This window comes from Dermacentor variabilis, chromosome 9, assembly GCF_050947875.1.
Source record: "Dermacentor variabilis isolate Ectoservices chromosome 9, ASM5094787v1, whole genome shotgun sequence".
NCBI lineage: Eukaryota > Metazoa > Arthropoda > Arachnida > Ixodida > Ixodidae > Dermacentor > Dermacentor variabilis.
This window is the reverse complement of record NC_134576.1, coordinates 29863889-29889433: the sequence shown is the minus strand read 5'-3', so window position 1 is coordinate 29889433 and position 25545 is coordinate 29863889. Positions and strand designations below refer to the sequence as shown.

At 47.9% G+C, this 25545-nt stretch overlaps 1 protein-coding gene across 1 annotated transcript in view; it reads left to right on the top strand.

The window, feature by feature from the left end:
- Positions 1-25545, top strand: part of LOC142592564 (dermonecrotic toxin LcsSicTox-betaIC1-like) — a 69836-nt gene extending 44291 nt beyond the window's left edge. The window contains exons 2-3 of the mRNA XM_075704082.1: positions 20271-20511; positions 25336-25545. Coding sequence (XP_075560197.1) covers positions 20402-20511; positions 25336-25471 — 246 coding nt within the window. The 5' untranslated portion in view covers positions 20271-20401 and the 3' untranslated portion in view covers positions 25472-25545. The remainder of the gene's footprint in view (positions 1-20270; positions 20512-25335) is intronic.

The following is a 25545-nucleotide window of genomic DNA, read 5'->3' as shown; positions in this document are numbered from 1 at the left end:
AGGCGGCCGCACGTATAGCACACGTCGATTTGCTTGCGGTAGAGTGAGCACTGCATCTGTAGCGGTCCATACCTGACAATGTTCGGTACACGATGCCCGTCGAACGCGACGATGTCCGTGCCGGTTTGAGCTATTCTCTTCGCTGCTAAGGCGAGTGGATTATTGGCGTTGACAATCTTGGCATCGATGACGTCAGGGCCGTCTTGAAAAGGGATGTTGCGGATAACCCCCTTGCACGTGGAGTGCGGGGCCGTCTCGTAGGCACTGAGCTCATATACCTTGCCCGAGATGAGCATCTGCCTCATCCGGACGTAGCGGTTCGCATTCTCGCGCTTGGGAGTACTGGCAACCATAATATTTTACTGTAGATTCGGGCATAGAGTATCTTGGCATAGATCTTCCTGACTGATGCCAGCGGCGGCGAGTATTGCCTCAGCCACCGTAACAACGCCAATCTTAAAGATATTGAGTCCACCTCGCGGCCTGATCACAATCTTGATGTCATCTGGAGGAAGTGAGGGCATTCGTCCCGCTCGTATAACTTTGGATTTTAGCGCAGCACCGCCTGATTTGCCACGGCGCGCTCCCGGCTGGGGCGATGGCGCATTAGTGTCAGCCGTGTGCGTTTTGGCGCTAACTCTTCTGGCCCCCACAGACTGCCAGCCTTGATCTTGGGTAACCTCTTCCGGGGAGATATCCTACCCCGCCACTTGATACTCCATCTTGAGTATGAAGCGTACCCCGCCTTGAAAGGGCCAGTACGCGGCGGGCAGATGCTTCACGAGGCAAAAAGCTCGGTCTCAAAGCTCGGGCACGGGCAGGAGGCTCGTGGCCGTGGCGCGAGGCGCGTGGTCTCGGGGAGCAAAGCTTGGCAATCCCCCGTATGCTTAGCTTGGCGGCCGCTGCCTTGCTGCTGTCAAGGCGTGTAAATCTGCGAAAAATGAACTCACAGCACTGCGGATGGTCTCTCTGAATGCCGCTTTTCGAGCTGCGTCGAATGATGCAGATGTTCTGGCGCTTCCAGGTTGCAGTCCGCAAGAAGTACACGTTGAATCGGGAGCTCATGTGGAACAAGTCCGCTGAGTTGGCCCCCTTGCGGGGATCTGCAAGGGGTCGTTGAATTCCGGTCGTTGAATAATGAGCTTCGGATTTTGTCAGAGTACGACTCGCGTACGCAATTACACGTTCTGCGCCATCTTGCCATTGAACCAGAATGGCCCTGATTCCGACGTTGCTGGCGTCGGTGTGTATTTGAGTTGCCGTGGTGTCATCAAAATGCGCCAGCACTGGGGCGGATTGAAGGCGTTTACGCAAATTGGTGAAGACCTGCTCTTGCTCTTCCGTCCACGCAAAGGGCACATCTTGTCGCGTCAGTCTCGTGAGCGGTTCAGCAATCCTTGAGAAGCCTTGAATGAAACGATGGTAGTAAGCGCAGAGGCCCAGGAACCGCTGAACAGCCTTTTTTCTTGAGGACGAGGAAACTCGGCAACGGCAGCGAGTTTTTCTGGGTCTGGTCGTACTCCTTGGGAGCTGACCACGTGGCCTAGAAACTTGAGTTCCTGGAAGCCAAAGTAACATTTTTCAGGCTTGATGGTGAGGTTGGCCGTGCGTATTGCGGTAAGGCCACTTCGTAGCCGGGCGAGATGCTCATCGAACGTGCTGGAAAACACAACAACGTCGTCTAGGTACACTAGACACGTCTGCCACTTTAGTCCAACGAGTACAGTGCCCATCATTCGTTGGAACGTAGCAGGAGCGGAACAGAGACCGAAAGGCAGCACATTAAATTCGTACAGCCCATCGAGAGTCACGAAGGCGGTTTTTCCACGGTCACACTTGTCCACTTCGATTTGCCAGTAGCCTGACTTTAGGTCTCACGAAGTAAAGAACTGAGCATGACGCAGACGGCCCAAAGCGTCATCGATCCGTGGCAGGGGATAAACGTCGCGTTTAATGACTAGGTTAAGCCGTCTGTAGTCAACGCAGAATCGGAGTGTGTTGTCTTTCTTTTTTACTAGTGCGACTGCCGATGCCCACGGGCTTGTGGACGGCTGGATGACGTCATCATTTAGCATTTCTTGAACTTGACGCTTAATCGCCTCCCCCTGCATAGGTGACACGCGATACGCATGCTGACGAACAGGCCGCGCCGACTCCTCTGTAAGAATCCGGTGTTGCGTAACGGAAGTGCGCTGGACTTTGGATTCCGTGGAAAAACAGCCGGAGGATTCTGTCAGTAGGCCCAGCAGCTGATGCTTCTGCACATCTGCTAAGTCAGCATTAATGTTGACGCGGCTATTCTGGCTGGCGTGAATTGTTGCATCCGGTGAAGTCACTTGTAACGTGCCGATGTTGGAGAAGTCAGCAATGTCGTTCAGGAATGCCACAGCTGTACCTTGAGGGACGTGCTGATACTCATGGCTGAAGTGACAAAACTTGCGAGCACTTATGCTGTATTCGAACAAGGCCCCGGGCGATGCACATGTGTCTCTTGAGCAGCAGCGGGATATTTGCCTCGTCAATATCCTCATAGCCGTCGAATGCGTCGCAGATGACGAGGGCCACTACGCTGCTCCTTGGCGGCACCGTTATGTTCTCGTCAACAATCCTCAAGGCGTTGACATACGTGTCGTCAGTGCTGCTCTATGCTAAGGCCTGTGTCGTTGAAAACGTTAGCCGCGACTTTTGTAAGTTAATCACAGCTCCATTCGCCCGCAGAAAGTCCATTCCCAGAATTGGGTCCCTCGAACAGCTTGGGAGGATAACGAAATCTCCGAGGTACGTAAACCCACGAATGCTCACTCTCGCTGGGGATCTTCCTGCGGGGTTAGCAGATGGCCTCCTGCAGTGAGAGTCTGCTACCCAGACCACTCGGTAGAAACTTTCTTCAGCTTGCAGGCAAGGTACATGCTCATAACTGAGGTGTCCGCTCCAGTGTCAATTAACGCCGTTATTTCTTCGTCGTCTATGGTGAGGGGAATGTTCGACGTTACTACCTCTCGCAAGGTGTTAGACTCTGTCTGTACGTCTGCGTGGTTCTGTTTTCGTCGTTGTCGTCGTAGTGGAGGATCTTGCGTTCGGCCGTCGTCAGCGGCCTCGCCTCCGGAGGTCACTGAACTCAGTTTTCCCGACCGGCCGGGCTAGGCGAGCGGCGTCTCAAAGCCCCGCGAGTAAAGGTTTGGCTTGGTGATGGTGACCTCTAACGAGCAAGAGACGACGAACGGGGATCCGGCCATCACTGATCAACACTGCGACGATTCGCGACGAAACTCTATTTCCGGCGGCCGCTCACCAGGTCGTGGACGAGGTGCATTCGGTGAGAATCCACGGAGCCCCACATGACGATAAGGAGAGATTCTGTAGATGTGTCCGGTTTTGCACAATGAAAACAAAGGGGCTTGTAGTCTGTGGTGCGCCAGACTTCACTCTTCCTAGGCCTTGCTTCGGCGATGTGCGGTGGGCGGCGAGGCGGCCTGGAGCTTACGGCCATTTGTTGAGTGGGGTGTACCATGCTGCACGCACTTGAGGGTGTGGATGGCGTACTGTTTCAGCGCAGCTGATTTCGGCGTGCAGTCCCTGGTGTGGTGCCTCGTACTGTCCAGCAATATGGACGGACTGTCGGATCTCGGCGCACACCATTTCGGTAATGGAAAGTTGTCCCACAGAGGCAGTGGTCTTCTGCATATTCTGCAGTTTCTCCTTGACGATAGCCCTGATGAGTTCTCGCAAGGCGCCAACGTCGTCACCGAGGGTAACGGCAGAGAGCTCCCTTGAAATCATGGCGTCGCGGTTGTGTTGCCTGGCCCGCTGTTGAAGGGCCTTTTCCATAGTAGTGGCTTCGTCATGGACCTCTGCAAGTATCGTCGGCGGATTTCGAATTAGGCCAGCAAAGATTTCCTCTTTGACTCCGCGCATGAGATGGCGCACCTTCTTTGTTTCAGTCATAGAAGGGTCCGCACGTCTGAAAAGCCGATTCATGTCTTCTACGTACGCCGTCACTCGCTCATTCGGGTGTTGAATTCTTGCCTCCAACGCTAACTCCGCCCTCTCCTTCCTGTTCGCCCTGGCGAAGGCATTGAGGAACTGCCTAAGAAATTCTTCCCATGACGTCAGTGTCGCCTCGTGGTTCTCAAACCATGTTTTCGCGGAATCCTCAAGAGCGAAGTACACGTAGCGTAGCTTACGATCGTGGTTCCAGTCGTTGAGGTTGGCAACCCGGTCAAAATGGTCAAGCCAGTCGTCGGCGTCTTCTGAAGCACTTCCGTGGAACAGATTTGGCCTCCGGATGTGATTGGGGACAACGTGCGATGCTGCAGGAATGGCAGGAGGTGATTGGTTCGTCATTCTAGTTCGTTCGGGTAGCAGACCGTGCTGTGGCTGGAGTCCCTGGAGACGTCGGCTGGCACGTACGTGCACAGGGGTAAGCTCGGCTGAACTACTCGCCGGGCTAAGGTCTGGAGTATGCTCCGGAGATCTTAACATCGACCGTACCCCGCACGTCCACCAGAAATGTCACCCAGTTATTACAACTAAAACAGTTTACCACCGACAGATTGGCAAAAAAAAAAACGTCTGCCTTTTGCGATGGCTGTTCCACGGAGAGTGCGCGCGCAACCACAAACTTCGTCGTTCTCGCCTTAAGGGTCCCGTTTCATCACATGCAAACTTATTTCGCGTCAATATTTTTGCCGCGTGGGGCACCGAAGTCATTTTTTGCTGCTTTTTGTGAAGAATTGAAAAAAATGTCAGCGTTTAATGAGAAAAACATAGCTCCTTTTAGCTATGTTTTAGCCATCAGGAGGGTTCTCTCGATTCACGTTATGAGCGGTCGCCTGTTCCTGGACAAGAGAGAGAAGCCAGAGTGTGCTATAAATCACTGTGAAAAACACGTAGACTGAATTCAAGGCGTTGTATATTCTATACCTTTGTGATGTAAGCGCGTTTACATGAGTCAAACAGGCAGGTGCCTTAACGAAATACTTAAAGAACACCAGTACAACGTCAAAAAAGTGGTGCCAGGCCTTCGAGGAATACAATGCAAGAACTGCGGCTGCGTACCAGTCTGCAAAAATATGACCATTTTAAGTAGGGCCCGAGGAAGAATGACACGACATATAATTGAAGCCTATGAGATCGACAAAATGAAAGAAAGATGCGTCAGCTTTCCATCTTCGGCCTTATCAGAGAGATGAATGTTTCTAGATTCATCGCGTTGAAATGACGCGCGATGTGACTACAGTGGTGACACGTGTGGGTTGGATATTGAATCCTTATATGTTAGTCTCCTTGGTTTTATCATCGATCAGCTGTCACTGTATACATAACACGTACAAACAAAAAAAGTTTATTTGAAAGTTAGTGCTGTGTACCTGTCTTCTTAGTCTTGGTCCCTGTTGTATTTCGGTGCTCCCTGCGTATTATGATTCCAAACCAACCAACCAGTCAATGTGCCCTAGCAAGGTTTTCGCTGTTGTCCTCACCGTGATGTTCCGTGCAATGTCCCAAAGCCATATGAATCAGTGATTCGTACACTCTGGGTGCGAGAAAATGCACGTAACAGTGAGCCGAGAAGTATGGAGGGTTGACAGGCATTATCTTCCACGCCATTCGATATTCAGGTTAGTCAGATGTCACGCGATCGAACACTCGCTTGGGGAGGAGAGTGCGCATCTTCTCCTCTAGCGCTGCATTAGCAGCGAATAACTGTCCGCGGCTGACGCTTACGCGGCTGGTGTGCCGTATGTAGTTGTTGGTAGTCATTGCTGGGAACAAAGCGGCAGAGAGGCTCGGCCTTTCTCTACCGACATGGGGGAGTGGCCAGCTACATGCTGACGCGCGTTTCGAAGGACAAGAATATATCTATATATATATATATATATATATATATGTATATATATATATATATATTATAATATGTGTGTGTGTTAAAGTGACTACTATAATAACATAAAGCGCCTGAAAATGCCTATGTCAGTAATACTTACTTTTACCAGACATAGACCTATTTATCAATCACGCGTGCTGAACCAAGGGAGCCCGAAAAATTATTTGAATTGGCATTTATTTCTGGCAACTATGCATAATCCAAAGATGATAGATGGACAAAAGGCAATGAGTGCCTCACAGAGGACCTGGATCCCGCCCAGTAGCAGCAGTATACAGCGCACATAAAAAATACGCATTTACTACAATTCTGCAATTAAACAAAGCATTGTACTTCAGGTTTAAATCTACATCATAAATGTATCGCTAGTTTACGTAAAATAATTGTGGAGGTAATAGGCAACGAAGTACAATTGACGTAAATTACTTGCAATATTCTCAAGAAAAAAAAGGCAGTACATGTGTGCGACCTTCGCAGAATTACAACCAGGTTTCCAGCGAAGCTGTCTCTTTCGAACGGTTGCAATAAAAGTTTAAGTTTCTTTTGACTATATCGCATACATTAAGTAGTTGCCCGTACGAATATGACTGTGCCGTTTAAAACCTTCCCCGCAACTACTGCTTTGGAGCACTTCTTAGCACTTCTTCCTGGAAATTTTTAAAAAGCCAGTAATTATTCATCAGCACACACGTTACTTCGCCATAAGATTCACCATGGTGTCCTATCTTCCTCCCCGCCCCATCCCCCCATCTAAATTTCCGCTACTTTTCATATCGGCTGACTTCACAGTTCTCCCAGGGATGTGGGATAAATTCTCTGTTTGCAAAACACCTTCATAAAACTCCGAATCGCTTGCATGCGTAATTGAGGGCAAATGCCATAGCTATAGTCCCCTATCTATGAAGTTTGCCCACATATTCCCTATAACGCGCCCTGGATTTCCGCCAGTTATAAAGAAAATGTATTGTTTAGTTCACCGAGGACATCACTTCATAGTCGGAACATGTTATGACGCCTAAAATGCGGAAAGAAATTTCCTAATTTTTCCTATCAGTAATTTTTTAATAAATATTTGTAACGCTTCTAACTTTACCAGGAACGTAAAAATGATCTCACACATTGCTGTTACCGTGCCCCCCATCCGCCTTCCACAAAATATACACCTGTTGTAAGGTATGGCTATGTCGGGACACTGAGAAGCATAGCTGATAGCAGCCATATTACATGCTCTAACAGTTAAACAAGTTTTTTTTACAAAGGCTGTGTTTGATTGAGCCGTACTTCTCAAAGACAATTTCCATAGCGTACCACTATTTTTCGCGTAATTTGATCTTGGCAGCATATATATATATATATATATATATATATATATATATATATATATATTACGCACGCAGAACTACAAAAACGAAGAATGACGGCTCAATAATTATTCTTAACACTTGTAAATAAGCCAGAAACGTTAACACCTAAACTGCCGCCTAACCTTTGAAAGTATAAAATATGTGAAAAGAAGAGTTCTTTGGGACGTTGCGAAACCTAGCTAACACAGCAGCATGATACTTTGGAGCATTTGCTCGCAATTTTTTTAACGCTATATATGATCAGCACGACTTACCATCGCACATGAACTTGGCGAACTGTTCCCCTTTTGTTCGCAAAATTTCACCTCAATTGTAGTTGTAATTACGTCAGCGTGGTCGTCTAAGTATCACAGAGGTTGTAAAACGGACTAATAACGCTATGCAGGAGTTGTGTATGTATTGCTACACGCGTGTGGCGTTTGATTGTTTGAACGAGGTGCGTTGGCGCCTTCTCTCGAGAAAAGTGAAGGTAGAACGATCTGGGGCGCGCGCGGTGAATCTAACCGGTCAGCGCGGCAACCGCTTTTGTAAATATAAGGTGTATCAGCAACTTGAAAAATTCACCGGAATGTCCTGCGGAGGCCGATGTTCAGGGACAGTGCTTGTTTCCCATAGGTGGCAATGGCGATCTTATTAGCAGCTTTAGTCTTGACTGGACTTGCCGGAGATTGAGAATCTCAGCTGAGGATGGGGTGACACTGACCTCCGAAGCACTGTCCACGAGAAAACGCAGGCCTGTGGTTTTGTCTGTCACGAAGAAGAATCGGCTTACTTCGGCACGAGCACCAATCGCCGCTTCTAATGGCGCTACGGGGAGTTCCGCCTGATAACTACAGGGTGCCGTGCACTTTGGCACTGCGTTACCGAAGGTATTGTCCCGTGGTGGTGACGTTGAAGAACACAGTAGTAATACTGTGAAAGACAAAACTAACGTTTATTGGGCGAACCTGTGCCCAAAAAACGCGCTACACTTATTGGACAATGCTAGCGGCGAACACGGTCGGCGATCGTTGAAAATCTGATCAGCGGGTCAAGCGCGTCGGCTTTTATACATCAGTCATCGCATGTACCAGAGTAATCGCTGGCACCCGCGTGCCTTCCACAAAGTTCTACATCATTTGCGTCGCGCACACATGCGACCAGATTACACAAGGTTCGGTCACAGACAGCGGATCGAAGAATCGATATCATTCCAGAAACTTCCGATACATGCAGGCGCGTCCTGCGCTGCACAAAAACATTGGTTAGGCGGTGAAACGTGTCGCCCGATAAAGACAAACAAGTACACGTGTGAATACACCCCTCTTAAATATCATCGACCCGATGCTGAAAACAAACGCAAGTAATAAAGAAAAGCACTCGTAGTAAAGAAAACAACAAAGTAAGGAAAGTTCGTCAGGGTCCGTAAAAGTGTTTAAGACGCACCACGTGCACCGCTTCAGATCATGGGAAGCGGCGCTGTGAATGCGAAATGCCGTCTGGCACGACCTCATAGTCCATTGCGCCAATACGTCGGATGACCTTTTAGGGTCCGAAATAGCACCGCAGTAGTTTCTCACTCAGTCCTCGTCGGCGTATCGGGGTCCAAACCCAAACACGGTCGCCGGGCTGGTACTCGACGAAGCGTCGTCAGAGGTTGTATTGTCGGCTGTTGGTACGCTGCTGGTTCTTGATCCGTAGGCGGGCGAGCTGTCGGGCTTCTTCGGCGCGCTGGAGATAGGTAGCGACGTCAAGGTTCTCTTCGTCAGTGACGTGCGGCAGCATAGCGTCGAGTGTCGTCGCCGGGTTCCTGCAGTAAACCAGCCTAAACAGCGTGATCTGTGTTGTTTATTGCACCGCCGTGTTGTAAGCGAATGTTACGTACGGCAGGACGGCATCCCAAGTCTTGTGTTCGACGTCAACGTAGATTTCTAGCATGTCAGCGAGGGTCTTGTTCAGGCGCTCCGTGAGACCATTCGTCTGCGGGTGGCAGGCAGTTCTCCTCCTGTGGCTTGCCTGTATGTATTGCAGAATGGCCTGGGTGAGTTCTGCTGTAAAAGCGGTTCCTCTGTCGGTGATGAGGATTTCTGGGGCACCATGTCGCAGCAGGACGTGCTCGACGAAAAATTTCGCCACTTCGGCTGCGCTGCCTTTCGATAGAGCTTTAGTTTCAGCGAAGCGGGTGACATAGGCCGTCGCCACGACGATCCACTTATTTCCGGAAGTTGATGTCGGAAACGGTCCCAGTAAGTACATCCCGATCTGCTGAAAAGGTCGTTAAGGAGGCTTCATCGGGTGAAATAATCCCGCTGGCCTTGTCGGTGGTGTCTTGCATCGCTGACAGTTTCGACATGTCTTCACGTAACGGGTGACATAGGCGGTTAGGCACGGACAGTATTCGTTTTTGTGTGTCCTCGATAGCGTCCGGGAGAAACCGAGGTGCCCAGTGGTCGGGTCGTCATGTAGGGCGTGCAGTGTTCCGGACGCAGTGCTGACGGAACAATATGAAGGTAGTTGGCGCAGACTGGTGAGAAGTTCTTCTTCAGGAGTAGGTGGTTTGGAAGCGTGAACGAAGACAATCCGCGCTTAAACGCCCTAGGGACAACGTCGGTGTACCCATCCAAATAATCATCGAGGCCTTTAGATCCGGGTCTGCTCGTTGCTGTTCAGCGAAGTCTTCCGCGTCTATTATTCCAAGGAAGGCATCGTCATCCTCGTTATCTTGACGCGGTGGGTCAATGGGGGCGCGTTATAGGCAATCGGCATCTGAGTGTTTTCTTCCGGACTTGTAGGTTACAGTGATGTCGTAGTCTTGTAGCCTGAGGCTCCACCGCGCCAACCGTCCTGAAGGGTCCTTTAAGTTAGCTAGCCAACACAACGCGTGATGGTCACTGACCACCTTAAATGGCCTTCCATATAGATAGGGGTGGAATTTTGGTGGAGCCCAAGTAATTGCGAGGCATTCCTCGTGGAATAATTGCCTTCCGCTTTTGACAGCAACCGGCTAGCATAAGATATTACCCGTTCAAGTCCGTCGTTCCTCCGGAATAGGAGAGCACCGAGGCCTGGGCTGCTGGCATCAGTGTGGATTTCGGCATCGGCGTCCTCGTCGAAGTGCGCAAGTACCGGCGGCTACTGCATGCGTCGTTTGCGTTCTTGAAATGCATCGGCCTGCGGCGTTTCCCACGTGAACTCGACATCACATTTCGTTAGATCTGTTAGCGAGTCCGCGATGCGTAAGACGTCCTTGACAAAGCGCATGTAGTAGGCACACATGCCAAGGTTCTACGCACTGCCTTCTTGTCGATGGGCTGCGGGAAGTTTGCGATGGCAGCTGTCTTCTGCGGGTCAGGGCGGACTGCAGATTTGCTGATGACATGGCCTAGAAACAGAAGCTCGTCCTAAGCGAAGCGGCACGTTTCCGGCTTCAGAGTAAGCCCTGATGACGTGATGGCCTCTAGTACTGCTGCAAGCCGCCTAAGGTGATCGCTGAAATTTCAGGCGATGACGACGACGTCATCCAAGTATACGAGACAGGTCTGCCACTTCAATCGTGCTAAAACCGTGTCCATCACGCGCTGGAACGTTGCAGGCGCCGAGCACAGTCCGAATGGCACAACCTTGAACTCATAGAGGCCCTCTCAGGTGATGAAGGCGGTCTTTTCCGGATCTCTTTCGTCGGCTTCTATTTGCCAATAGCCAGACTTGATGTCCATCCACGAGAAGTATTTAGCGTTGCAGAGCCGATCCAATACGTCGTCTATTCGTGGGCGGGGATATACGTCCTTCTTCGGTGACCTTGTTAAGACGACGATAAGTGACGCAGAAACTTAGGGTTCCGTCCTTTTTCTTCACGAAGGCTAAAGAAGATGCCCACGGGCTTTTTGACGGCTGGATGATGTCGTCGCGCAGCATTTCGTCGACTTGGTGCCTTATAGCCTCGCGTTCTCGCCTAGAAACTCGATAAGGGCTCTGGCGGAGTGGTCGAGCACACTCTCTTTGGTTATTATGCGATGCTTTGCGACTGGCGTTTGTCGATTCATTGGTGACGTCTAAAAGCACTCTGTATAGTCGAAGTAAACTTCTGAGTGGTTAAAAGACATGTTTTTGCCGCAATTGAACACTCACAAAAGAAAGACACATAAAGACAACACCTTGTATCCCGGCCACGGCGGCCGCATTTCGATGGGGGCGAAATGCGAAAACACCCGTGTGCTTAGATTTAGGTGCACGTTAAAGAACCCCAGGTGGCCAAAATTTCCGGAGTCCTCCACTACGGCGTGCCTCATAATCAGAAAGTGGTTTTGGTACGTAAAACCCCAAATAATAATAAAAATAATAATACCTTGTATTTATGTGTCTTCCTTTTGTGAGTGTGCAATTGCGGCAAAAAACATGTCTTTTAGCAAGCACCAACTAGGCCAACAAGCAGTTCTGAGCTGTTGTTGCTTAATCATGGGGAGATTCTGATTTATGCCGAAGTCTGGTTCGGGAACTACGGTTGTCGGGGAAGATGCGGCAGAATCCGAGAGGACAAACGCATTGCTGGTTTCCAGAATTTCCCCGATGTACGCGGTCATCATGCCCTTGTTGATGTGCTTGAACTCCTGGCTGAAGTTTGTCAGCAACACTTTCGTGTTTTCTCTGTGCAGTCGGGGGATTCCTCTTGCGACGCAAATTTTGCGTTCGAGCAGTAGACGTTGGTCGCCTTCGATGATGCCTTCTACGTCAGCAGGTGTTTCGGTGCCGACCGAACTAACATTGCTGGAGTGAGGAGGGATGCTCACTTGAACTTCGAGCACACTCAAGGCGCGGTGACTAGGAAGGCTCTCCGGCGGTATCGCTTGATCTGCCGACTGCGTTATTGACTTCAACTTCAGGTCGATGATTGCGTCGTGTTGGTTCAGGAAGTCCATGCCGAGAATGACGTCTCGTGAACACTGTTGGAGGATAATGAAGGTGGCAGGATTAGTCCGGTCGTGCATGGCAATTCTTGCCGTGCACATTCGAGTCAGCGTTATGAGGCGTCCTCCAGTGGTACGAATTTGAGGGCCTTCCCATGTAGTCTTAACTTTCTTCAACTGGGCGGCTATGTGTCCACTCATGACGGAGTAATCAGTCCCTGTGTCCACTAAGGCGGTAACTGCGTGGCCGTCGAGAAGCACGTCGAGGTCGGTGGTTCCTGTCTGGCGTTGCAGTTAGGTCTTGGCGGCGGATCACGGCTGCGTCGTGTTGAACTGACGTTGGACCGTCGCGTCGTGAAGTCGTCTTCCTTCGGTGTAGTCTTGGCTTCCTGACTTCGTCGGAACGGCAGCGTGTCGTTATGATGTCGTCGAGATGGTCTCTTCGTTGTCTTCGTCGGCGGCAGAGGATCTTCGTCAGTGCGACGAACAGCAACCGAACCTCCATCGGTTGCTCCTTTTAGTTTTCCGGATATTGGCTCGCAGAGCGGCCCGGGCTGGTCCGGTGTATGGTCGGCGCTGCGGCGAGAGGTAGCGGCCTGGTGACTGCGAACGGGACTGTCGTCGAGGGCTCCACTGAGTGGCGGCGAGGTAGTCGGCGATATCGCGAGGTCGTTCGCCAATCTGTGGTCGCGGCGCGTTAACTGCGAATCCTCGGAGTCCCTTCTCTCGGTATGGGCGTAGGCGGTCGAAGTGTGCGGCTACTCCGCAGTGATAAGAAAGCGGACGGTGGTCGGGCGCACGCCAAACGTCAGTCTTCCTTAAAACGCCGCGTGAGGTGACGGGTTGGCATGCTGGTGGGGGGGGGGTGCGGAGTGGACGACGGAACTGTGTCGTCGCTGGGCCCTGCCGTCGGCGCGGAGGGGGAACGCGGAGGCGGGCTACAGCGGCGTATTTCATCGCTTGCGGCTGATGTTGCGGCGCTTCAGGGTCTACTCCGAGTTGTTGGAGCTGCTCACGTACGGCGTCGGCAATCGAAGCCATTTGAGGCTGTGATGGTTGGAACAGCATCTGTAGCTCCTTCCGCACGACCACTCGGATAGTCTCGTGCAGGTCTTCTGTGGCCAGAACTCCGGCGAGGTTTGTCGAGTTCATGCGGCGGTGCAATTGCCGCTTTTGCATGTCGAGTGTCTTCTCGATGCTGGTGGCCTCGCAATGAAACTCGTCGATGGTCTTCGGTGAGCTTCGTACCATTCCGGCAAAAAGTTCCTCCTTCATACCACGCATGAGTAGCGCACTTTCTTCTTCTCGGCCATTTCAGGGTCAACGTGGCAGAATAGACGGCTCATTTCATCCGTGAAGATCGCGGTTGTCTCATTAGGTGGCTGCACCCGGGTTTCTAATAGCGCTTGGGCTCGTTCTCGGCGTACGATGCTTGCGAATGTCTGCGGGAAGCCGCTTCGGTACAGCTCCCGGGTCGTTAAGGTGGCTTCTCGGTTCTCGAACCACGTCCTGGCAGAGTCTTCCAATGCGAAGAAGACATGTCGCAGTTTGCCGTCGCTGTTCCAGTTGTTAAAAGTTGGGTTAAAACTGAGGTTTTCTAGCGCACAAAAGGGGACGCAGGACAGTGGCAAGACGCGGACACAGCGCTGTGTTCGTGGACACAGCGTGGACAGCGCTGGACACAGCGACGCGTAGCACAGTGTCCGCGTCTTGCAACTGTCCTGCGTCCCTTGTCGTGCGCTAAAGAACCTCAGTTATGAACCAACACGCCGTAACCTACGCTCTTTGGGTTAAAAGTTGGCTTGGATCTCAGCTTGTCGGTTGCGTCCGATACATGAACAAAAAGCACCTCCACCAGATGTCACGTGGTGGCGACGTTGAAGAACACAGTAGCAATACTGTGAAAGGCAAAACTCACTTTTCTTGGGCGGACCTGTGTCCAAAAAACAGGCTACACGTTTAGCACAACGATAGCGGCGAACACGGTCGGCGATCGTTGAAAATCTGGTCATCGGGTCAAGCGCGTCGGCTTTTATACATCAGTCATCGAATGTTCCAGAGTAATTGCTGGGACCCGCGTGCCTTCCACAAAGTTCTACATCATTCGCGTCGCGCAGACTTGCGATCAGATTACACAAGGTTCGGTCACAGACAGTGGATGGAAGCTTCGATAACATTGGAGAAACTTCCGATACATGCAGACGCGTCCTGCGCTTTACGATAACATTTTTTAGGCGGTGAAACGTGTCGGCCGATAAAGACAAACTAGTACACGTGTCAGTATGATGGTACCAGCATTCACCCTGCCGTTGTGAGGACGGCGAGCGACTGTGCGAGAAAGAGCGTCCCTGCGATGAAGAGCGCTCGCGCGGAGAAGATAGAGCGGCGATCTGGTCTGGCTGTTTTCAGATCACCTCGCAGATTTTATCACTTAGATTGTCCAGGGAGGGCGAGGGTGGCACAGTGGATGCATCTGGACCTTCCCTGAGTGAAACCGCGGTACTTGATGTGTCCTTGACGGAGTCGGCAAGTTGGGCTTGCTGCGACACGGGTAAACTGTTTGCGGTCGCCAGAACCAGCGGAGGTGGGCAAGCGTTGTAGGAACGACTCTCGAAGCAAATCTTGATCGAAGGTGGTTGCCTTGTCTCCGAGAAGCTGTTGAAAACGACGCAGGAGCTGCGAAAGTTTGCGATCCCCAAGTTCTTCAGTATGGGCAAAGTGCTGTAGCCGTCGTCATTCCGACATTGTCGTGCATTTGACGAGTTCCTTCGTGTGGATGTCGAAAGGTCTGTTGCCGGGGTTGAAGGATTTGGTCGCGAAGCTCGGTGGCAATCTCAGGTGGCAGCGAATATACGAGATGGTTGAATTTTTTTAGTGTGCGGCGTGAATCGCGCTATGGTGAACTGGCTGCTTACTTGAGCAATCCAGAGTTGGGGGTCTGCTGGCCAGTACTGGAGTAGCATCACGGAAAGAGTAACCACGACGCGCAATAGTACTGGGGTTGTTCGATCGCTGTCATCCGTGACGGTGGTTTGACAGTGAATATTGGAAACGCTGCAGTGGTCGTGAGCCCTGTCCGCTGTCCGGGGTGACCAATATGGTGGTATGCAAAATCGGCGATGACGATGAGCCACAATAAACAGCAGTTTATTTTTACTGAGCATAAGGCCCTAGCTGGCGGTTATTCCTTGGCGGGTACATCCGCCGGCCACCTCGCACAGGCCACGTGTGATGTGAGCCAAGCGCCCGCTTCCCTTCCTCCCTTCCGCTTCCCCGCCTGTCCCTATCCAGCCGTCGTTGTCCTCATCTTCCTCGACGTAGATTCTGCTACAAGATTGCGCAATAGTGCCTGCTTACGTGCAATACCTGCCACAGAGGTTATGTATGGCCTTAGACTGCTGAGAACATGGACATGGGTTCGATTGCCTGCCGAGGGGATCACATCTCAGTGGCCTCGGCATGAAAAAGAAATACGGTTCCGGTTTATTTTAGCTCACATTAAGGCACGTTAGGCTGTTAGAATTTATCTAGAGCTTCGCACTATGGCACCATTCATGACGATTTCTTGACTTTTGGGATTTTAAACTCCATTATTTAATTTCGGCGTATGAGCTAGCAAGTAGGCAAACACATTTCTCGTGCACAAGATGAAGCATTGGTTAAAAAGCAAAACGCGATATGTTCCGTCTATCGCTACCCGTCATGGTAATCTGCAAACGAACAATCATAACTTATGACCTCCTAGCGTGAGTGCTTGTACTGCAGTGACTGCTTATACTGTAGTATTGTTAGTTGAGCGACGCAGGTGAAAATGCTAAGGTTGAGCGAGTAGTAATTTTTGAGAACGAATAGAGTACGAATGAAATAGCGCCAGAAGCGAATGGAATCAAATCAAATATCAAACGCTTTTCTAATAATGAAAAGCCACTATCACAACTAACTTACAACGATTGTAAAATCCTAGTTTCGTGAAGACTACCAAGTTTTGTCATTACGCATTACGTTATGAATCATTCCTTATAAAAAGCACAAATAAAGCATTAGGAGTAAACAAGTTCTCATGTACACGACTCTTCAGAGTGCGAATGATCCCTGTATAGCCTGTAAAGTATGGCTACCTAAGCGATGTCGAATGGTCCAGTACGGAAATACTAATGTTTTCTGTCTATAATATGGTCACCAGCTTGACGTTTTAGCGTTGTTTTGCTCATACTTTACGTCTAATTACACGCAGTTGGCGTATTGAAATATTGAAAAAGTATTAAAAAAATACTCGGATTTACAAATGGTGACCATTAGTTCGGAAGATAGAATTGAATAAGGCTCTATTCGATTCGTTATTCGAAAGCATCGAATACGCGGCCACCCCTAAAAATGCTTAAGCGATGTAGACTGCTTGTTCAAAAAAAGGCACAATGTTTAGCTCATGAACGGGAAATATTGGCGTCCACCGATCTTGTTGCACGACGCTACAAAGGAAACGTACACGTGTTTCTCAGTAAGAAAGCTTCACAGCTTAAGAAAAATTCCTCCCCGTCTAGGATTCAAACCCGCGACCAACGGCTCTTAGGTGCGGTCACTCCAACATCTGAGCTAACCAACAAGCTGGTCGACCGCAGCGTGTAGGCGAACTATTCGATTACTTGGAGCACTGGGACACAAGATGTGGCAAAGCATGCATGCGGAAGTGCACAAACTTGAGGAATTGCTTACGCTGTCGATCAATCTGCCCTCGCTCTACGATCTAACCACGTAGTTAGCTGAGGTAGTATAGCGACCACCCGCAAAGGCACTGGTCGCGGATTTCAACTGTGAAACTTTTTTATAAGAAGTGAATATAAGTTTCCTTTGTGGTATCGTGCTACAAAAGCAGCGGATGTCAATATATTCCTTTCGTGTACTTTTCTAACTTCTGGGATTCCGCACAGCTGATTTGCCCATGCCCAGCTCAATTTACTATCCAGAACGCGTGTAATGAAACTCTGCCATTTTACTAGAAAACTCCCGAGCCGTTGCGTTTCGAATGAGTGGATGAATGCATTCCGGGATTTCGCGTGCCAAAACCACGATTTCATTTTGAAGTACGCCATTGTGGGGGACACCTCATTAAATCTGACCATCGTCAACCGGCATACAGTGCACGGTACACAGGCGTTCTTGCATTTCGCCCCCGAGCGAAATGCTGCAGCCGCGGCGTGGATTTAGTCCCGCGACCTCGTGTTGAATACCATAGCCGCGAAGCCATTGCGGTGTGTTTTCTTGCATTTCGGTGAGGATTTGAGGTAAAGCTTAAGCTGCATTTGTGTGTCATAGTGATAAAGCTTCTATGATAAGAAGAAATATGGTGCAGAGAAGGCAAAAAGCTGAGGAAATACGTATAGAAAGTGCGAAATACCTGTTTCCTGGTTAATTGTCTGCTTTCGGGTGCTTTATTTGCTTCCCTTACCTCTGCAGCAAAGAGTCCTTCAGCTCTGTCTAAAAGTCGTGTGCATGGTTGGTCAAAAGTTTTAACGAATGCAATAAATAGATGAGAGAAAACGTAATAAATAAAACGTGCTAGTGTTTTCTCGGATACCGGAAAGAAGATAGAATAAAGACTATAGTCTTGCAATGCTTTGTTTATATCGTGCTTTGACATGCAGTGATATTATAACAATATGCGCACCTATAATCATTGTCATACTTAGGATTCTATGCTGTGCAAACTGTGTGGTCATTGAAATTGATGGCTCCAGCTGTTTTAGGGTGAAATTGTTCTTGACCAGCCACCAATTTACGGAAGAGTGTCTTCATATTATACAACTAACGTGACGTCAAACTACTGCCGTTTTATGCATTGTTGCTTGCATTATATGTAGTAGTAGAGTTTTGTCTCGAATGCTGGAACTTTGCTTTTTAAAGTGTGCTGTCATATCGGTCCTACGAACTGCAACGTCATCAGCATTATGATTTATTTATACATTATAACTTTTATGTGTGGATGTAATATTAGGCCTATTTCTGCTACGAATTCTATTGTCTCGTCTTTAAATGTTACGTCATTTTTTACTGATCTTGAACAAAAGCAATGGCTTAATTCGCTCTTCTATCGACACCACGTAAGCTGAACGTAGTGCTCCCGTGTAGACTCTTAAGAAAACTTATTTTATTATCGAAGCAACGGTGAACGAAAATTTAACCAAAGGAATAATCATCATCTGTTGCGAAAGCCAGTGTAGAGTTAGCCCGTCGCCGCTCACGTGACATACACTAGAAGGAACTGGCAGTCTTTAATATCCAGGTGACTGACAGGCAACGCAGTGCCACGTTTTAAGTGTGGTATACGCCATAGTGTGTCAATAAGGATTGGTTAAATAAAGAACATGATGTCCCGGAATAACTTGCAGCAGAGACAGTTCCTCTCTGTTCATTTCAGCGGTAAACAGGTGCTTTAGTAAGCAAGAACTAAGCCAAGAATCACGGTGTGTATCCTTTGCATAACCAGCCCACCAGCTATGCAAACGTGTCCTGCTTTCATTAAAGACAGCAAGTCCCTCTAATTTATGAAGATCGTCGAGGAATACAAAATACGCCAGTGAAGTGGCTCACTAGCTAGAATCGCATGGATTTCTCTTAATAAGTCTGATTGACTGATTACTTTTGCTCACTGCTCCTGTTCACGATGTCTACAGAGTCCGAGAAATGTGAGGCGGGTTTTCATTTTCGAACGTAATACTTATCCTATAATGTTAATCCAGGTATTCGGTTTTACCAAATGCTAACCTTAACAGTATTAAGAATCACCTTGTGTTCTTTGTTATGATTCGCGATAAGACATCAGGATCAAACTGAGACTTTTGAGAACTGACTGACAGCCTAGTAGCCACCCAGTTTCGTTCGTTATTTTAATTAGGCTCACAATAGGCGTTACGAAGCGAACTCTAAGATACGCACCAAAGCTGTTCACTATGGTTTGTAGGTTAAAGCGCAAATATATATATATAAATATATATATATATATATATATATATATATATAAAACTTGAAGGTACTGAGTCATGGTTCCATGCTAGTGATTACGGCGGCATCGTGAGAGACGGTAAGTCTTGACGTTGTATGCGCTACTAAGGCAGTCGCTTTAGGTTTCCGGAAACTTATGAAAGTGAAATATTGATTCACACAGCTTGGCGCGCCATTTGCCTTTCTGAAAGCTTCATTTTCCGCCTACATAATAAGAGCGGCGTTTACACCTTACCGAATACTCTTGGAGCTTAGCCTTGTGATATAAAACATTAAAATGCTGGAGAAATGCTAGTAATCAAGTACACATGTGCACTAATTCTTTGCTTAGAGCTAGCGGAAGACCTGGATGGTTAGAAGCATAGCTAAATTATTCATACTTATCTGCATTACACTCTTCAAGATGCCCTTATTATGTAAGTCATTGCTAAAGCGTTCATACTAACCTGAATCACACTTTTCATGAGGCCATGAAGCTGCACGTCAATATGGTCCGCACGTGTCGTTCCTCCTGACCTATCAACCATTTACAATGAAACCAGAGTGTCTTAAGTAATTGGGCACGACGGAAAATTGAATATTTACGATAATAAGAAATGGGACCCTGCCACTTTCATTGACAATACGCTAGGATCCTTGAATGGCCTACTAGTTTTTAACCGGAAAAGTAACATGCGCTTTCGCGCCCACATTTTTTGTGAGGCATTTCTTGAGTTCACATTCAACACATGCCTCACTAAGAAATTTCAGTAACCTCATTAAACGTGTTCTATATTGGTGTAGCTTTTACAATATTCAGAGTAGTTGAACGCCTTCGTAATTGAATAATGGATGGTCATTTGACTTCTAGGTAAAGCTAGTTACCTCCATGTGATGTCCTATGGTTAGCAAGTGTTCTGCTGTTCAGCAGTGGTGGCTTTATAAGGACGAGAAATGCCATTTGAAGCCAATTTTACGATAATATAAGAAAAGAAGACAGCTCTAAGAGAACTCAGAGACCAGAGTCTTGGCACTTGGGACAACAACAACAACACTGTTTCTTATAAGTAACTGGTCTCTGTTCTGGGTGCATAGAATAGAACGCAAATAATATGAAATTTGGAGTGTTTGATTGATAAAATAATGAAACAATTGTTGCAGGTTTCGACGTTAGCGGCAACAATTTTCTCTCAACTATCGCCACGACGTTCGAAAAGCTCGGTGTTACGAGACACCGGTGGCAAGGAGACGGCACCAACAACCGTTTCATAGATATTTATCCTACGCTTAGGATGTCCTGGGTGACTGCTCGCCGATCTCTCAACAGCTCGGCCCACGATTATGTGGACAAGGCCTACGTGTGGACAGCCGACCACACATTCACAATTCGTCGATTTTTCAGGTGACCTTTTGTAACTCCCGCTTAGCTTCAAGCATTTGCCAAGTCTAGTCAATGTATGGAGCTTTTAGCCTGAGCAGGTCAAAATAAAATGCAGCTGCTATATACTAAAGCCACAACTTCGACAAGACTGCATCACTAAGCCGACATAACTTTATTCCAGTTAGTAACTACCGAGTATGTAAATAACGAACTGATATGGATAAGTGTATGAGCTGTTCGGGCATGTGTTGGATTTTCCCAGTTTTGAACGAGCAGTGCTTGAAGCATGGCCACTTTATTGAGCTTCTCAGACTACAGCGCAAGTTCTGAAATATTGCACTTAAAATTCCGTCACCTCGTGAGCTATCGTTCTCCGCAAAAAAGAGGTTAACAAAATGTTTAAATCTTGGCGTTATTAGCAGCACCCTCGCAATGGAAGCCTCGGCCTAGAGCCTATCTTTTGACGAGCATACTTTTCTTTCAGGAAACGCACTGACAAGCATTTACGGTTGCCCCGCTTGAGTCCGCGAGTATAGCAAGGAGTTGCCACAAAGTTCTGTGCGAGTTCAAAGCTGGGCTTTCAGTGGGGCTACTTCGTTCACGGCGTTAGATGGCGCAAAGCCATACAGCGCTGCCGATACGACAGCATGGAGTGGTCGAACAGCAACTGCACAAGCGATGTCTCTGCAGGAAGCCAATGTTACGATAACGGAACTTGTCTACGTGAGGGCCCATGACGAAGAAAACACCGCTTATTGAAACGTTGAGTCCCTGCAGAGACCTCCCCGTACATTTCCTGTTTGATCACCCAGGTCTCGATCCGCCTGTGAAAAACCATTGTCTTCTGTGAAACTGAGGTGTGTAGGCAGCAGAAAACTGATTTCAACTGAAGATTAATTTTGTTTCTAGCCTAACGTACGACAAGAAACAGAATAAAATGAAAAGAAAGAAGAACGCTATTAGCGGAAAACAATACTCAACACGAATACGAACACTACTAGAGTTGCTGATAAACGTTCAAATTTTAAGTAGACCCACCCCTAAATTTAAAGTAGGCCCACCCACAAATTTCAAGCTGGCTTACCCACAAATTTCAAACTGGTCGACCCACAAAGTTAAGTTGGCCCACGCGCAAACTTCGAGTTGTCCTACTTTTAATTTCAAGCTGGCCTGTCCTCAAATTTAAGTTGGCCCACCACCGAATCTAAGTTGGCTAACCTCGAAATTTCTTTTGGCCCACCTCCAAGTGTAAAAATTACCCAACCCCGAATTTCACATTTACCCAACCCCAAATTTAAATTTTTCTCATCCCAAAATAGCAGTTGGCTCACTTATGCTATAAGCTTCCCCATACATTTTTGAAGGAGGCTGACGTATTCCTATGAGTATTGTCGTGTTTTTTTCATTATTGTTTAAACTTTTCCTTGTTGCTTATAAAGCTACGGATCATTCACATATACATTATTATAACGATTAAATGTCTTAACTTTGCAAATTAGGCATTTTTCTACAGGTACTAGGCATTAGAATTGTCGCATGACGGGGCTGCGGCCCTAGCCATAGACTGATACAATAAAAAAAGAGACAAACGATAAAAAAGACCTATCAAGACACCCAATGCCTATGGTGGCTTGATGCCATCCATGAGAGGCTTCTGACACAGTAGGTGTTCGTTTTAATAACAGTTCGAGAATCTAAAAAGATCGTAGCATTGGGGGGCAGGGTGCGGTAAAGTGAAAAAGTGCTACCGAGTTCGGACCATGAAACAAGGCAATGATTATAGAGGCTGAGGCGAAACATTAACAGAGCCATGAGCATAAGGAGCGTGAACTAAGCGCATTGCAAGGGGGGGAGGGGTGGCTCGCAGTCAGAAGTCATGTAGCGGAGCTCTGGTAGTACTTTGCCTGCGAAAAGCGCAGACAACAGTTCACAAGGATGAGCCAGGTTTATCTGTAGAAACGAAGCCATACCCCAGTGAATGACGGGTCCTAAATGCGATAATTTCACCCGCAAGCACGAAATTTAAAACAATCATTTTAACGCCACAGTTCGAGCAAAGATTAGGACCATGCCACAAAAACGTTTTATGCGCCTGTGTACAGAAATCTGTGAAATAAAAATTGGCGAGAGTGCGCGCAGTAAACCAAACACAACTTTCTAGCTTTGAGAATCAGTAGCAAAACGTACGAAATTCAAATCAAGTTGGATGTGGCCCTAGGTTCGCGTTTCTATTGCTAACCCATCATTTGGAATTATACGCTGTCATTTCCTCTTTCGCCTTGCAACCCGCTGTGGTTGGTCAGTGTCTATAGTGCTCGGCCTCTGAGTACGAGATCGCGGGATCAAATCCCAGCCACGGAGGCCGCATTTAGAAGTGGGCGAAAGGCGAAAATACAGGTGTGCATAGATTGAGGGGCACGTTAAAGAACCCCAGGTGTTCGAAATTTTCGTAGTCCTCCTCTACGGCGTGCCTCATAATCAGAAGGTGTTTTTGGCACTTAAAGCCCCATAATTTAATTTCTTTTTCTTTCGCCTTACGATTTTCAGGTATCACGAAACAGCCATTTCAGGGCAACTTAGCTTTTAAGTAGGATGAGCTTAAATCAATCGCAGCTTCACTGTGCGCATTTTCGTTTTGTACGCAGCAAAAGCAGGTGTGTTATACTTGCGTCCAGCAGCTGGGCTATCCACAGCGAAACTTATAGTGGTAAGTTGAGAAAGACAAATAAAAAATTTATGAGCCATTGCGCTTTGTTAACGTGGATCACCAGCGAAGCTGATCCGATCGGCATTGAGCTTCGGAAGATGCGCCGGCACATGCGGGTACACGTGACCGTTCGTCGTCGAGAAACGTGGAACCGCATTCTTTAGCAGAGCCTCTCAACACGCGTTGTACTGAATTGAGCCACGTTACAGTTTATCAGCGCCTTCTTACACGTGCCGCAGACTCGCAACTGCCCAATGTTTTCGCGTGTAAAACACCGCGTCAGCACATCCACCCCCTTCGGCCGTCGCTCTTCCGGCCGCATGTCGTTGGCTCCCGAGAGGTCGTTAGCGAACCATAGGCGATCACGTCGGCAGCTTGATCCAAAGTTGCGATCGAGAGAGTCTTTTTGGAACCTTGCGCATCGCCATCGAATCCCGGCACCCTGCCCTCGTGGCATCTACGTCCTTTTGCGGCATTCTCGGTGTCCCGATATGTGTCGTCCTCTCTTGCTCTTCGCTTACCACAATGCGGGCACGTTCTTCTCGGGCCGCTGGGTTAGCACGACACCGACGGTCTCTCTCCTGCCACTGCTCTCGCTGCTCGTAGATAAGCTGCTCTTCCGACGTACGCAGCACACCTGGACTTCCCATAGCAATGGTAGAGCGAAATGGTGCCAAAAATTCCCCTTGGTCGCCTTATCAGGCGTACACTACCTCACACACTACGTCATACATACAAAGAGACACAGCTGCGATGGAGCGCTGTTTTAGAAACAGGTGGCCATTAAATCGAGCTCCGACGCGAGCGGTGATATGTGTTTGCTTTTATTGATGGCTATTTCACTCTCACTTTTTAGGGTCATATTTTAGGGTAGAGTTTTTCCTTGCGGGCGCCACAAAATCCTGGATCACAGCCATAGACAGCTTCGCTTTATTAGCAAGGATATTAAGTAGGATGTTCACCAATCTCCTCCTCTCATTGATTTTATTGCAATGATTGTAATGTAATGTTATGTACTAATAGAAATTGAATGAATTCAATGTGATGTTATAATTTGTTACACAGTATAATGACACTTCACAGCCACATAGCCGATAGGTATAGCGATAGGTCCTCATGGCCCTCGGCCATGAGGACCTATCGTTGCGACGTTGTGCAGCTTGACCATACTGATGAACGTTTATCGGCAGCGGAAGGCTTTCAAAAGTAAATTTTTTGTTCAGGCCTGATCTTCTAAATTTGGGAGATTTTCTTTAATGACACCTGAATTTTTTTGCGCGGGAATGCTTACGGGAAACGCTAAATCGCGTAGGATGACGGGAAGGTCTCGCTTTAATTTAGTTCAAAGAACAAATTTTATGGTCTCTCGCGTGCGTACAAAAAATTTGCATGATCGACACTTCTGCGCACGAGTTCCTTAAAATCACTGGCATCTTTGTCTTTCCGTTTGGGTTAGAGCTGTGACTAATTAAACGGCCATGAGCAGTCGCCACAAAGCTATTTGAGTGGATTGAGGAAATGAGAGAAACATTGAAACACTAAATTCACTGCTCTCACTTACATTCTAACCCCAGACCTGCTTTGGATTTGTGACTATGACAATCTGGTGCAGTAGGTGAGGTCGCGGGTTTGAATCTGAGCCGTGACGGGAAAAGCTCACTGAGCTAAATGCAAACAAATGTTGTTACGTACTTATATTTAGGAGTGATTTAAGAATCCGGTATGGTCAAAATTATTAAGGAGGCTTTCATCGTTCGGCACCAAAATGGAAATTGCAGGAAGTTAAACCCAAACAAATATCTTGGCGAAAGAAGGCATTTGCTCAACTTATTTATCTGCTCCTGAGTTCTGAAAATACTGTTCAAGTTTTATATTACCATTGAAGAATGTATAATGAAATTCTTTTTGGACATTTATATAAGATATGTTGAACATGTATGCCACACGCACCAAAAAGAACCTGATAATGTACTACAACATAAAAACTGCAAGGATGGAGAGGTTCTCAAGCATAAGGCGCAAAAATCATACGTCATCGTAAACGTCCCAAAACGAACAAAGAACGCAAGGTGCAAAGTATCCTTAAGTCAACTTCACCAGAAATGGCTAATGTGAGCTTTCTGCGCTTCTTTTGGCAGGAAGAACATCGATGGCATTGTGACAAACTCTCCAGGAAACGCCTTGAAAGTTCTAGAGGAAGATGAGTTTTCCAGGAAGTATAGGCTTGCCAATAGTCTCGACGATCCGTGGAAGCGAATTGTCTACTCAGCGTAGCAGCATTGGCAAAATTTTTCATTGTGATCGCATTACCAGAGACGGTATGGAGGAATAAACTGAACAAATTATTA